Consider the following 16,405-nt stretch of genomic DNA (forward strand, 5'->3'; position numbering starts at 1 on the left):
ACACTAAAACCAACAAAGTCATGACCCAAAATGTCCAAGAAATTTGGGACACCATGAAAAGACCAAACCTACGAATAATAGGGATAGAGGAAGGAGAAGAATACCAACTCAAAGGCACAGAAAATATATTTTACAAGATCATAGAAGAAAACTTTCCCAATGTAAAGAAGGAAATGCCTATGAAGATACAAGAAGCCTATAATAGAACACCAAACAGACTAGACCCCCCAAAAATTCCCCTCGCCACATAATAATTAAACAACTGAATGTACATAATAAAGATAGAATATTAAGGGCAGTAAAGGAAAAAGGCCAAGTGACATAAAGGCAAACCCATCAGAATAACACCCGATTTCTCGATGGAGACTTTGAAAGCCAGAAGGACCTGGACAGATATAATGCAGACACTAAGAGACCATGGATGCCAGCCTAGACTAATATACCCAGCAAAACTTTCAATCATCATAGATGGAGGGAACAAGACCTTCCAAGACAAAACCAGATTTAAACAATACTTATCCACAAACCCAGCCCTACAGAAAGCACTAGAAGGAAAATTCCAACCTAAGGAAGGCAGATACACCCATGAAAACACAGGTAATAGATAACACCACAGCAGTAAACCCCAAAGAAAAGAAGTACACACACACTACCACCAAAAAATAAAAATAACAACAGGAACAAACAATCACTGGTCATTAATATCCCTTATTATCAATGGACTTAATTCACCTATAAAAAGACACAGACTAACAGAATGGATACGAAAACAGGACCTATCTTTCTGCTGCATACAAGAAACACACCTCAAATTCAAAGACAGACACCTCCTAAGAATAAAAGGCTTGGAAAAGACTTTCCAATCAAATGGTCTTAAGAAGCAAGCTGGTGTAGCCATCCTAATATCCAGCAAAATAGACTTCAAACTAAAATCAATCAAAAGAGATGATGGACTTCACATACTCATCACAGGAAAGATCCACCAAGATGAAGTCTCAATTCTGAACATTTATGCCCCAAACACAAGGGCACCCACATATGTAAAAGAAACATTACTAAAGCTTAAATCACATATAAAACCCCACACATTAATAGTGGGAAATTTCAACACCCACATTCACCTCTGGACAGATCGGCCAAATTGAAACTTAACAGAGACATAATGGACTTACTGATGTTATGGCTCAAATGGACTTAATCAATATCTACAGAACATTCCACCCAAACAAAAAAGAATACACCTTCTTCTCAGCACCCCATGGAACCTTCTCTAAAATCGACCACATACTTGGCCACAAAGCAAATCTCAACAGATACAAAACAATTGGAATAACCTCCTGTGTTCTATCAGACCACCGTGGTTTAAAGTTAGATTTCAACAACAGAAAAAACTACAGAAATCCTACAATCTCATGGAAATTGAATAATGCTCAACTGAACCACCAATGGGTTAAGGAAGAAATAAAGAAAGAAATTAAAGACTTCCTAGAGATCAATGAAAATGAATACATCATATACCCAAAATTATGGGATACTATGAAAGCAGTGCTAAGAGGGAAATTCATAGCACTGAATGCCCACATAAAGAAGCTGGAGAAATCTCATGCTAGTGACTTGACAGCACACCTGAAAGCCCTTGAACAGGAAGAAGCAAAGTCTCCCAGGAGGAACAGACGCCAGGAAATTATCAAATTGAGAGCTGAAATCAATAAAATAGAAATAAAGAGAACAATACAAAGGATTAATGAAACAAAGAGTTGATTCTTTGAGAAGATCAACAAGATAGACAAGCCATTATCCAAACTAACCAAAAGACAGAGAGAGAGCATCCAAATTAACAAAATCAGAAATGAAAAGGGGGACATAACAACAGACAATGAGGAAATCCAGAGAATCATCAGGTCATACTTCAAAAACCTCTACTCCACAAAACTGGAAAATCTAAAAGAAGTGGATAATTTTCTGGATAGGTACCACATACCTAAGTTAAATCAAGACCAGATAAACCATTTAAATAGTCCAATAACCCCTAATGAAATAGAATCAGTCATTAAAAGTCTCCCAACCAAAAAAAGTCCTGGACCTGATGGTTTCACTGCAGAATTCTACCAGATCTTCAAGGAAGACTTAATACCAATACTCTTTAAATTGTTCCACACAACAGAAGCAGAAGGTATATTACCAAACTCCTTCTATGAGGCTACAATTACCCTGATTCCTAAACCAAACAAAGATGCCACAAAGAAAGAGAACTACAGACCGATCTCCCTCATGAACATTGATGCAAAAATACTCAATAAAATTCTGGCAAACAGATTCCAAGAACACATCAAAACAATTATCCACCATGATCAAGTAGGCTTCATCCTAGGGATGCAAGGGTGGTTCAACATACGAAAGTCCATCAGTGTAATTCAACATATAAACAAACTCAAAGAAAAAAACCACATGATCATCTTACTAGATGCAGAAAAGGCATTTGACAAAATGCAACACCCCTTTATGATAAAGGTCTTGTAACAATCAGGAATACAGGGAACATACCTAAACATAATAAAGGCAATCTATAGCAAGCCAACAGCCAACATCAAATTAAATGGAGAGAAACTCAAAGCAATACCACTAAAATCAGGAACAAGGCAAGGCTGTCCCCTCTCCCCATACTTATTCAATATAGTACTTGAAGTTCTAGCCAGAGCTATAAGACAACATAAAGAGATTAAGGGGATACAAATTGGAAAGGAAGAAGTCAAGCTCTCCCTATTTGCAGATGACATGTTAGTATACATGAGTTACCCCAAAAATTCAACCAAGGAACTGATACAGCTAATAAAAAACTTCAGCAACATTGCAGGATACAAGATCAACTAAAAAAAATCAGTAGCCCTCCTATCTACAGTAGACAAACAGGCTGAGAAGGAAATCAGAGATACATCACCCTTTACAATAGCCACAAATGTTATAAAATGCCTTGGGGTTACACTAACTAAGCATGTGAAGGACCTATATGACAAGAACTTTAAGTCCCTGAAAAAAGAAATTGAAGAAAATGTCAGAAAATGGAAAGATCTCCCATGCTCATGGATAGGCAGGATTAACATAGTAAAAATGGCAATCTTACCAAAAGCAATCTACAGATTCAACACAATTCCCATCAAATTACCAACACAATTCTTCACAGATCTGGAAAGAATAATACTCAACTTCATATGGAAAAACAAAAAAACCAGGATAGCCAAAAGAATCCTGTACAATAAAACAACCTCTGGAGGCATCACAATCCCCGACCTCAAGCTCTACTATAGAGCTACTGTAATAAAAACAGCTTGGTACTGGCATAAAAACTGACATGTGGACCAATGGAATCAAATTGAAGACCCTGACATTAACCCGCACACCTATGAACATATAATTTTTGACAAAGAAGCCAAAAATGTACAATGGAAAAAAGAAAGCATCTTCAACAAATGGTGCTGGCATAACTGGATGTCAACATGTAGAAGGCTGCAAATAGATCCATATCTGTCACCGTGCACAAAACTTAAATCCAAGTGGATCAAAGACCTCAACATAAATCCAGCTACTCTGAACCTGATAGTAGAGAAAGTAGGAAGTACTCTTGAATGCATTGGCACCGGAGATCACTTTCTAAATATAATACCAGTAGCACAGACACTGAGAGAAACAGTCAATCAATGGGACCTGCTGAAACTGAGAAGCTTTTGTGGAGCAAAGGACACGGTCAACAAGACAAAGCAACAGCCTACAGAATGGGAAAAGGTCTTCACCAACCCCACATCTGACAGAGGGCTGATATCCAGAATATATAAAGAACTCAAGAAATTAGACATCAAAATGCCCAACAGTCCAATTAAGAAATGGGCTATAGAACTCAACAGAGAATTCTCAACAGAGGAAGTTCAAATGGCTGAAAGACATTTAAGGAATTGCTCAACATCCCTAATTATCTGGGAAATGCAAATCAAAACGACTCTGAGATACCACCTTACACCTGTCAGAATGGCTAAGATCAAGAGCACAGAACACAGCTTATGCTGGAGAGGATGTGGAGCAAGGGGAACTCTCCTCCACTGCTGGTGGGAATGCAAGCTTGTACAGCCACTTTGGAAATCAAAATGGCACTTCATTAGAAAATTGGGAATCCATCTCCCCAAAGACCCAGCTGTAGCACTCTCTTGGGCATATACCCAAGGAATGCTCAATCATACCACAAGGGCATTTGCTCAACTATGTTGGTATCAGCTTTGTTTGTAATAGCCAGAACCTGGAAACAACCTAGATGCCCTTCAACTGAAGAATGGATAAAGAAAATATGGTACATATACACAATGGAGTACTACTCAGCAGAGAAAAACAATGACATCATGAGGTTTGCAGGCAAATGGATGGATCTAGAAAAAAATCATCTTGAGTGAGGTAACCCAGACTCAGAAGGACAAACATGGTATGTACTCACTCATAGGAGGATACTAGATGAAAACAAAGATCACTAGACTGCTACACAACTCCAGGGAGACTACCTAGAAAACGGGACCCTAGGAAAGACCCAACGATCACCCAATGACAGAGAAATGGATGAGATCTACATGAACAACCTGGATGAGAGTGGAAGTAATAAAGGACAAGGTTCGAGGGAAAGAGAGCTTAGGGGAGCAGGAGATCCCAGCTGGATCAAGAACAGAAAGGGAGAACGAGGAATAACAGACCATGATAAATGAAGACCACATGAGAACAGGAATAGGCAGAGTGCTGGAGAGGTCCCCCAAAATCCACAATGATACATCCTGTATAGACTGCTGGCAATGGTCGAGAGAAAGCCTGATCTGACCTAGTCCGGTGATCAGATGGCTAAACACCCTAACAGTTGTGCTGGAACTCTCATCCAATAACTGATGGAACTGGATGCAGAGATCCTCAGCCAGGCTCCAGGTGGAGCTCCATGTGTCCAACTGTTGAGAAAGAGGAGGGTCTGCAAGAGCATGAATTGTTGAATCCAAGATTGCAAAAAGCACAGGGACAAATAGCCAATTGAATGGAAGCACATGAATTATGAACCAACAGCTGTGGAGCCCCCAGCTGGATCAGGCCCTCTGGATAAGTGAGACCATTGAAGAGCTTGATCTGTTTGGGAGGCACCCAGGCAGTGGGACCAGGACCTGTCCTTAGTGCATGAGCTGGCTGTTTGAAACCTTGGGCTACACAGGGATACTTTGCTCAGTCTGGAAGGAGGGGACTGGACCTGCCTGTACTGAATCCACCAGGTTTAAATGAATCCCCAGGAGTGCCTTGATCCTGGAGGACATGGGAATGGAGGGGAGGGGATGGGGGGAAGATGGGGGTGGGGGCGGGAGGGGGGAAGACAGGGGAACCCATAGCTGATGTATAAAATTTAAAACACATAATAATAAAGAAAAAAAGGGAAAGAAAGAAAGAAAGAAGGGGACTGGGAAACATATCAAACCTGTACCACTCAGGGTTTTGTCATATAATATACACAGAAAATAACTGTAAGTTAAAGGTTGCTAGAGTTAGAAGAGGATAGGATTTGCTTTTAAAGTTCCGTTAGAAACAGGGACACGATAATACCTTTCAAGCTATTGCAAAGATTTTTAACTTTTAACCACAGTTGACAGAGAACTACTGAATTTTGGAAGAAAAAAAAAGAACAGTCAGTTGTGCAGTGAACTTGAAAGTAAAGACTGCCATTAATGAAAGAGAAGAAGGCAACCTCATTGAGTCACTTTAAAAAAAAGAACAGAAAATATTTGAGATGCGGTTAGGAAGCACAATAGGAAGGCTTGGGTTGAACATAGGGGAGAAGGAGAGAAGGGGTTCAGAATGGGAAACACAATCAACCAATGGTTCTAAAGTTACTCATTCAAATGAAAACTGCCCGAGGAAGGTCATGACCCCAGCTGCTACCCAGGATAGAAAGACCCAGTGGAGGTAGAGAAAGTAAGTGCCTGAACATAGTCAAGGCCATAGATAAGAGAGCATGCTAAAAGATTACACGAAATGAAGCAGAGTCTCAGAGACTACTTGCAGTTAAAGACAGCCCACAAAGGAGATGGGCACAGAAGAGCAAAGGAAAAGGAAGACCAGAGAAGGGCCAGGTCTGCTGTGTTAAAACAGGGTTTTCAACCCCTGCCTGGGAACTGTGGGCTGCACTTTGACCTTTGAAAGTAAATGTGTAGGGAGGTGATCTGAATGTGTAGAGTCTTGGAAATTTCTTTCAATCAAAAGCCATTATATTATGTTGAACACATGGTGGTGTCATGGCACATGCAGAGGCAATTAATATAAGAGGCACAGAACCTAAAAATATATATACAAAATGTTCATAGGCAAATGATCCTACATAGCAGGGCTGTCTGGGCCAGCTAAAAGGAGTTGTTCACCATATTAGAAGCAAATTACCTAAGGAATAAATAAAGATTGCCTTTTATTCCATATATAGGAAATATTGACATAATATAAAATATAACTTGAAACAGTCTAAAATTCATAGCAGATGAGTCAGTGCTGTCCCAGAAAAGTCAAAGTGTAAAAACTTACCCAAGCAGTTAAAAATGTAGTTTAGCAAACATTAAAATAAACAGTGGTTGGTGGTATGCATGGTAATATCTACTACTGACTAATAATTGACACATAAATTTTTTCAGTAAAATTTAAACCTTTAAAATAGACCCACAAAAAATGGACTTGGTAGAAATGACCAAGCATTTGGAAGAGGATATTGACAAAAGAATTATTGTGTTAAGTCTTTGCTATGAAATTTACATGACCTAGAAAAGGCCAATGATAATTATTTTACTAAAACAATAATTAAGTAAAAAATGGAAAAGGATTAACTAAATGTATAGGTAGTTCATTGAGAGTTTTCCTTGCTAGAAGTAGGTTTTAAAAAGATCTTTTTAATGAAGATGTATCCATATCCATACTTCCTCTAATTAAAATATTTGAATAGAATCAGAATGTTATCAGGAATTTAACAAAAAATAAGACTCTCTGTGATAATGGGGCTCGAACAGTGCCAACCTGACAGTGGTCCCCAGTCTCAGCCTAAGCTGTGGTAGTAGTAGAGAGTGCCTGATGGGCAGAGGCGAGGACAAGTGACCCCTCCCCTGGTGGCCTTGATAAATACTTGATGTATTGATCCATTGGGTTCATGGCATCTCCTCTGAAACAAGAGTTTAACTCCCATAGGAAAAGGAGCAACATAGATAAGGTTGAGTTCTGAAGAGATGAGAGAAGAAGCATGACTTGATTCACTGATCTATTGATAGGCCCCAGATGACCACAGCAATGGCTTGCCCATGTCTGGGAACAGTTAATGTTAATGGCTCCCTTCTGGGACAGAAAGAGTGACATTGAAAGTGAGTTTTTGAATATTATCCCAAACACGTCACCCATATTTGAGTCCATTCAGTCCTTTGTACCCGTGAGAAACTTCTAAACAACGTTGTTCGTTTTCACATCTGGTTTTACTCTCATTGTTTTGCTTCTGCATTTCCATTGCTGGTGATTGAACTCAGAACTTCAAGCACTCTGCCTAATCCTTAGCAAGAGTTCCAGCACTGTGCCTACTAGAATAGATCTGGTGTATTTCTTGGTTCTTGGAGTGAATATCTTATTACATCTTCAAAATAGAATCATATTTAAGAAAATACAGACAGGACTTGGTGGTGGTGGTGGTGTGGTGGTGGTGGTCTTGGTGGTGGTGGAGGTCTTGGTGGTGGTGGTGGTGGTGGAGGGGGTGCTCTTGGTAGTGGTGGTGGTGGAGGTGGTGGTGATGGTCTTGGTGGTGGTGGGGGGTGTTATTTGTGTTGTAATTTTCTTTTTAATTAAAATTTAATTACATCATTTCCCCTCCCTCTTACTCTTCCCATACCCTTCCCTACTCCCTGTTAAACCCATAGCTTCTTTTTTCTTGTCATATATATGTGTGTGTGTGTGTGTGTGTGTGTGTGTGTGTGTGTGTGTGTGAATTAATGTATGAATACAGCCTGCTGAGTCTGTTTAGTGTAGATTGTATGATGTTTTTAAGGCAAACCACTTGGTGTTAGATTTAGGCGATTGATCCCTAGGGAAGACTAATTCTCCCTTTTAGCAGTCGTTAATTGCCTGTATTCTTCATCTGGGGTGGTACCCTGTGAGATTTTCCCATTGACCCTGGCATGTCACCTGGTGATGTCTTTTTTTATTTTATTTTTGAGACAGGATCTCACTATGTAGATCAGTCTAGGTCTTAAACTCACGGACATCATCAGCCTCTTTCTCTTGAATGCTGGGATTAAAGGCATGTGCTACCACAGCCAGCAATCATTGACAATTTTTAAGCACAAAAAGAATTAAAAGACTGAAGTGATAAATGTTCTCCAAGAGATAATTTATTTTTTTAAATGCATTTAAAATTAATCAGTTGCTAAAACAAAAGAGAGAAATCTATAACAATAAAACCCCAAATCTTGAAATCCGCAACCACAGCATCTTCTTGGTTCTTCACTTTCCAAGTTTGTAAACCAGACAATGTGGGTGTGAGAGACACAGAATGCTTAGATTTTGGTCATCTGAGTGAAGCTCAGATGTGATAGTATTTCCCCTGTTGAGCACTGGCACTTGCTCTGCGTGGCACAGGGCACATAGGGAATGCCACTGTTTGTCTCTTAGGAGAGGTGGCATCAGCTTGTCACCACTCCCCTACTGCCTACTACTCTGTCACCAAATCCTTGGAAGTTCTCCTCTGTGTCTGCCAGCATAAACCTGTGGTTCCTGGGTGACTATGTCATTAAATCCTTGGATTACCATTCATCTCTGGGAATACATAACACGATCACAAGAAAAGCCAGGGAATGAATGCATGCCATCATAGCCTGAATATAGATATTTTAGGAAAGTATTGAATACTGTGTAAGTTTGACAGACTAGTTCATACATGAACCAGTTAGCTGCCATTATAAATAGCACAAATCCCCATTTATCTAATGACCAGTTTTTGTGCTCTATGTTACATACTAGCAGTATACTGCCTATATTGAAAAAAATAGTGGACACCTACTATTTCATAAACTTCCTATATGTGTGTGTGATATGAATTTTTATATATATTATATGAATGTATATGTATATATAATATAAATTTTAATGCTCTTCCCAGAGGCTACAGGTTATCAAATAAAAAGCTCATGTGTGAGATACCTCCCTTCAAGCTGTTGATCAAAGACATTCCCACCCCCACCCCAGACCTTGGCACTGCTCTTGGTTCCCACCAGAACTTGATGCTAAGAACCTTTTGCTAAAGATACCACACACTTTGATCATAGAACATGGATAGATCAAATTGATGCTGACCTGGGTGTGTCGATAAACAAAAAGACAAGCATGTGTTCTAGTGAAGGAGGAAATGAAGAGATTACAGGCTATTAAACTGAAAATCTCAGGGAGCAAGGGGATTGTTCAGTCAGTAAAGTGCTTGCTTGCAAGCATGAGGACCTGGGTTCAATTCCCAGAACCCATATAAAAATGCAAGGCATGGTAGCACATGCTTTTAATCCCACTTTGTGACAACAAGAGGCAGGAGGATCCCTGAGTCTCACTGACCAGCCAACCCAGCCTAATAGATGAGTTCCAGGCCAAAAAAGACCTTTTCTAAGAAGAAGTAGATGATTTTCTTTTGGATGAAACTCAACTCCAGCTCCTCCCACATGATAAGTGTGTGTGTGTGTGTGTGTGTGTGTGTGTGTGTGTGTGCACAAATCTTAAAGAAATCTGAAAGGAATTGCAAATGACAATGAGAAGAGTGAAGGCTGGTGGACTGGATGTGAGTCTTGAGATGGTGTTCCATAAAGTATCTGTCCCTCAGAATAAAAATGGAGGAAAGAGGAGCCAGCCAGGAGCTAAGTAGGGGGACTGGCAAGGGCAGAGGTAGGTCAGGGTGCCCATTCATCACAGAAGGTCGTGGGGCCAGAAGAGTCAGTAGTGCCTCATAAACCTGAATACTAATTGCATCAATTTTTCCTTGGAGAGCACAAATAGGTTACAGTATAGGTCAAGATCCCACAGAAACAGAAATCCAATCTAGGTGTGTTAATACAGAATGTCCTTAAAGTCACTGCAACAGTCACACAAATACACAAATAATGTAAATGGCAAATGTCATGCCATGCACATTTGCTACAGTAAGAAGTGGCTGTGGGCAGGAAATGGTATTTACATTTTATGGGATTCCATTGTAAAATGAGGTTACACCTTGTCTCATGACTACTCTTCCTTCTCATCTCAGACCAACAGGAGCTCCAGGGAGTAACGAGCAGTACAACGTGGGGATGGTTGGGACACACGGGCTGGAGACTTCGCATGCGGACTCCTTTGGCAGCAGTATTTCAAGAGAAGGAACCTTAATGATCAGAGAGGTGAGCTGGTGTAGCAGCCATCACAAGGAAACACAGTCCTTCCGTGGTTTTCCTAGCCAAGCTTTTGAATAGAATCCTTATAGTACATATTGTAAGTGGCTGGCTGGGGAGGGTAGACACCTGTGCTTCTAAGCGGTTGAGTGATTTAGTCTGCCATCTCCTCTTCTCTGTCCTCCCAAGTTTCTGCAGAGTGACTTAATTTCATTAGGCCCAATTCTTCAATAGGAGCTATGCAAATCAGAGTATAAAATCTGAGCCCGAGGACATAAAACAGGAACACGCAGATGTTGTGAACACCAGGAAAACAGAAATGAAAGCCCTCTCTTGATAGAAATGGTGATTTTGTTAGCCTCTTCCCCCATGATTTCACCCTTACATATTTCATGTAAAAAGCTCAATAGTTCCAAGAAACTGTGCTATCTTTGTATCTCATTAAATTAACATTTGGAAAAAAACAGTAAGCAGCTGGAGCTAGAGAACACAAAATTCAACTAAGAAGTATACCTTTGCATTTATTTTCATCTTTGAATTTTAAGGGATTTTTAAATTTTTATTTAGTTATTTTTACATGCATGAGTGTTGTGCCTGTATGTCTGTCTGTGCACCAGGTACATATCTAATGTCTACAGAGGCCAGAGGAGGGCATTGGATCCACTGTGCCTGGGTTGCAGGCAGTTGTGAGTTGCTGTGTGGATACCGGGAATGGAAACCAGAGCCTCTGCAAGAGCAGCCAGTGCTCTTAATGCTGAGCCATCTCTTCAGCCCTTAAAAGGGGGTTTTGTTTATTAAGTCTGGACATGATTCCATTTGGTGGGAAGCACCTGCTCCCTTTCACCCATCCTTCCACTGTCCCCTGGTGGTGGCTTTGTTAACCTGAAGTGCCCCAAGAAATCAGAACCCATCTTCTCTTCTCATTGCATGAAAGTTTGAGAAGAAAATAATGGCAAGTAACATTGGGTAATGTCAGCACATCTTTCCCTACATCTGTTTTATCCTCTGTGAAATTTCATAAATAGTTACAGAGATAGCTCAGTGGATAAAGTGCTTGTCACACAAGTCTGAGAACAAGAATTTAGATCCCCAGAATACACACACACACACACACACACACAGAGGTATGGCAACCACTTGAAATCTCAGCACTTAGGAGACAGAGGCAGGAAATCCCTGGTTACTTTGACTAGCCAGAATTGGCAGGCTCTGGGTCAGGAGAGAGACCCTGCCACAGCTAACAAAGAGGAGAGAAATCAAAGAAGGTACCTTGCATCAATTTTAGACACACACACACACACACACACACACACACACACACACACACACACACACCTTCATAAATAATATCACATGTTTTATAGGATGATTGACAACATGAAGTGGACTACTAAGTAAATTTAGGTATTCGGTAAAGGTTATTTTATTTCATTATCACCAAAAACTCCAGACTCCTCTTGCTTCTTACTACAACTCACTCTTCCCTCTAAAGCATAAACAAACAACATGGTCATTCGCTCTTCCAATAGGATAGGGCTAGGAAACTCCATTCACAGACTTTCCTCTCCAGAAAGGCAGAGGGCCTCTCACTTTAGTCAGGAAGAAAGAAAGTGTAGTTTCGAGATGAATAAGGCCTTTGAAGTAAAATTTGCAGTGCAGCTATAACTAGACAACTAGCCCACACAGCAACTTGCTAGAATTTTATTTTATGCCCACGTCGAATCTTTGAAGTGGACTTTAAAGAATGCTTTCGTGTATGCCTGCAATGAAGAATGGAGTCGGCTGGCAGCACTGGCATTGCGTGCTGCTGGTATATAAAGCTCCCAGCACTGGGAAGGGCTATTTTAACATAAGGGTAGAGGTTTCTACCAGAGCTTACCACACGAGAGTTTTCTGGAGTGAGTTACTCTTTGACTGCAAATGGAAACAGCCCTGTTCCTAACATGCCTGGGAGTTTGCAGCAGTCAGTATCTCCAGGGAGACATTTAGAGCTACATATTCATTTCTGTTGCCAACCATACCCAATGATTCCATATTGTTCAAAGCCCCCAGCTCTTGAGGACCACAACCACCAGCACTTCCAAAGTAATATGCACCTGTGTCTTGTGGGAAGTTTATCTGCGGAGGGACCCTCAGTTACCAAATTCTGCTTTTACCAAGTGTAGGTTTTCAGTTGGTTTTTTTTTCATTATTATTATATGTGCATGTAAGTTTGTGCCAGTGCATATGCATACATGTTGAGGCCAGGGGACTACCTTGGGTGTCTTTCCCCAAGTTGTCCACTTCTTTCTTTTTTGAGACAAGGTCTCTCAGTGGCCCAGGGCTTACCAAATAAGCTAACCCAGAGGCCACCTGCCTCTGTCACCCAAACTCTGAAATGATATCAGTCTTAGGGATTTAACTCAGGTCTTCAGGCTTGCAAGGCTAGAACTTTACCACCTAATCCATCTCCTCAGCCTCTCAGCCCCAAAGTGTGGGGGTCTTAGGATAACAAGCCATATTAATCAAGATATTATATATACATGTATGTGTATATATATGTGTTTGTGCATATGTATATATATATATATATATATATGTGTGTGTGTGTGTGTGTGTGTGTGTGTGTGTGTGTGTGTGTGTATACATATATATACAGGGGGGTATGGGGAGGTGTTTGTATGACTATGGAGGACAAGAAATCTAGTGACCCCTGCACCTGTGGTAGGACGACTCCCAGTGCAGAACATGGTAAAGCTCATGACTTGCCTATCCTCGGTCCTTGCTCTCTCCTTGGGTTGGGACATCGTATCTCATCTTTACCATCTTCTGCACTGGGAGTGATAATCTACCTACCAACTCCAATTCAAAAGCTAGTTTCCTTGATACTCAGAAACAATGTGACAGATATACCCAGAAATAATGTTTAATCTGGGTACCTCATGGCTCAGTTAAGTTGGCACATACAATTAACCATGAAACAAGCCATTAGGTTAAAAAAAAAATATTCAAAACATATGTATTTAAAAAATTAATTCAGGCTAACATAAAAAAATAAAACTTAAAATTTATCTTATTATGGCAAGATTTAGCTTATAGGACACTGTGAGTTCACTTCCACAGGGTGGCCATTAGGAACTCACTCAGTTCATTCTTGTGTGAGTAGAAGAGAAAGTTCTGAAGACTATATTGGCCATACTACCTGTGATTGTGTCACATACAAAGCGCCCTGTGGTGCATACCCTGGTGGCTCTGTCTTTCCCCTGCCTCATCTTACACTTCATAGACCCATTTTCTACCCTACTAGAGCGAGCCACCTCAGCTCTCTCCAACCATCTTGTCTGCCATTGCCTCTCTCCTAGAAACACTCCCCTGCTTTTCATCTTCCCATTCTTTTCCGACTCAGCTTTCCCTTCTGGAATCCTTTCCTGGGACCCAATGGACCTCTGTTCGTAGTACTTTCCTGAAGCTACTTGTGTCCTCTCCAGTATCTATCCACCTACCCATCTGAATGAGGACACTGGTTTGTGCCATGAAGCTTCTTTTATTAGAAATGAAAAAGAAAGAACACACTTTTACAGAGTTTAATGGGGAAACAACAAGGGGAGTTGTTGATAATACACAAAGGGTTAAAATCCACAAATCATTTATATGCATATTCCATGAAAAGCACTCAAAGCAAAGTGAGTGGGGTACCTGTGTAGAGGTGGGACCTGAAGCTAAGAAGAGACGCGGGCGTAGGTGGCCATGGCATGCACACTGCTGCCTGCCTCTCCTTGCCCTCACCTCCCTTGCCTCCTCCCCTCTCTGTTGTCTTTCCACAGACCCTCTTTCCCCGCTCCACATACTTGTGTTCTCATCTCTTCTCACTCCAGATCCTCACTACAGCCTGGTTTGGCTGCTAGCAAACATTGGTCCTCATGGTCAGTTGTATTGGGAATTTGGTCCTTGTCACAGGTTTCTACTCCTGGTTCAATAAGCTATCATAGTAGAGCTCCCATAGTGCGAAAGTGCATCCCAGACCTTCTGGACTCCACCACCACTCAGCCTAGACTTCAAGCCTTGAGAAAAGTTAATTGGCCATCTTGCACTGTACTTTCTCTATCTGTAAGGTGGAGCTAAAGAATGCCAGCCCATGGTGCTCCTATGAGGAGTCAATGGCACATGGTGTAGAGTGTTTAGCATAGTACTTGACGTACGATGGAATACAGAGCATGTTTGTGCTCATCCTCATGGAAATGGTGAGGCTATCAAAATCAGCGAGGTTGAGATTCTCTTAACAAGGGTCAGTTACTTTCTTGTCCCAGGAGACAGCGCAGCACACAGAAGTCATTTCTTGAGAGGATGCGGGCTGATTGAACCGAGAGATGATGACTCCGAAGTGGGTAGATTCAAGGGGCATTGCTCCAAGCATCTCAATCTCTGAGCTACATCCCTAGCTGGCCCTTCAAGTCCTTCTTTAGTAACCAGGGTATCCTCATCAATCTCAAGACCAGGGAGAAAATGCCAGTGATGAAGAGAAACTGACAAACTCTAAAGAGACAAGGTGTGATTTATGCTTTGGGGAAACTGGGGGAATGTCAAAAGGCTTTCCAGTGCTGAATGGAAGTTGGAAGGAGGAAAAGCTGTTTAGCAAACATAAAAGGCAAGGACACTAAGATGGATGAGAGCTGAACTCCTGAAATGTCACTTAGAAGATGAAATGCTCATCACTGAGCATATGCACCCTTGCAGCTCCCAATGAACACTGTGACAAAATGGATCGAGAAAAGGACCCGGTCATTTCTCAAGCTTCCTTATAGATGAATCATACTCCTTTGGGATCTTGAGAGTCTGTTTTGTCTTATAAACAGCAAAGTGGCCACTTGTATTTCCTGACAGAGGCAAGTACAGTCCAGAGACCATACGCTGTACGCCGTACACTATGCTCCTGCACTGTGCACCGTATTCTATACACTGTACACTGTGCACCGTATTCTATACACCGTACACTGTGCACCGTATTCTATACACCGTACACTGTGCACCGTATTCTATACACCGTACACTGTGCACCGTATTCTATACACCGTACACTGTGCACCGTATTCTATACACCGTACACTGTGCACCGTATTCTATACACCGTACACTGTGCACCGTATTCTATACACCGTACACTGTGCACCGTATTCTATACACCGTACACTGTGCACCGTATTCTATACACCGTACACTGTGCACCGTATTCTATACACCGTACACTGTGCACCATATTCTATACACTGTACACTGTGCACCGTATTCTATACATCGTACACTGTGCAGAGTCTGGGGAAGGCTGAGTGTGGTTGCTTCTTTTTCACTCTGACCAAGTGTCTGAGCAAAGCTACTTAAGGAAGGAGAGTTCATTTGGCTCAGGTTATAAGGGAAACATACAGTGTATCGTGGCGGGGAAGGCATGGTGGCAGGAGGCTGAGGTGGCTGCTTACATGATGTCCACAGTCAGGAAAGAGAGTGGGGGTGCTCATCAGGCTTTCCTATTCCCTTCCCCATTTTCTCAGACTGGTTCCCCAGGACACATTTAGGATGGGTTTCCCCTCCTCAGTCAAAACTCTCTGGAATCACCCTCACAGACCCACCCAGAGATGAGTCTCCTTGGTGACTCCAAATCCAGTCAGGTTGATGATGATCATCACACTGGGCCAGGGAAGGGGCCACAGAAATGGCATACCTTCTTGCCAATACCAACCCCAAAGGGTGGGGAATGTCCTTGCCGTATCCCCAGCTGCTGTGCTAAGCAAACCAGTTCATATTTAGTAGGCACTCAGCAATGCTGAGCTAGGAGACGGAGAAGGAAAGGAGGTGGGAATGTGAAAGGAAGAGGAGATCATCGCTGGGGTCTGCCCTAGGGATCCTTAGTGAACTGTTTACACACCAAAGGGATAGTTAGCAAAGGGGGCAACCTACAGGAAGGGGAAACACTCACCAGTGTATTTACGTCTTACAGTTAAGGAACTCAG

General features: G+C 41.6%; 1 protein-coding gene across 8 annotated transcripts in view; it reads left to right on the forward strand.

The window, feature by feature from the left end:
* Positions 1 to 16,405, forward strand: part of Tnik (TRAF2 and NCK interacting kinase) — a 423,448-nt gene that overhangs the window by 383,048 nt on the left and 23,995 nt on the right. For all 8 annotated transcript variants that reach the window (XM_036189717.1, XM_036189718.1, XM_036189723.1 and 5 more), the window contains one exon: positions 10,304 to 10,433. In XM_036189717.1, coding sequence (XP_036045610.1) covers positions 10,304 to 10,433 — 130 coding nt within the window. The remainder of the gene's footprint in view (positions 1 to 10,303; positions 10,434 to 16,405) is intronic.

This window comes from Onychomys torridus, chromosome 6 (genome assembly GCF_903995425.1).
Source record: "Onychomys torridus chromosome 6, mOncTor1.1, whole genome shotgun sequence".
In the NCBI taxonomy this organism is placed as follows: Eukaryota; Metazoa; Chordata; class Mammalia; order Rodentia; family Cricetidae; genus Onychomys; species Onychomys torridus.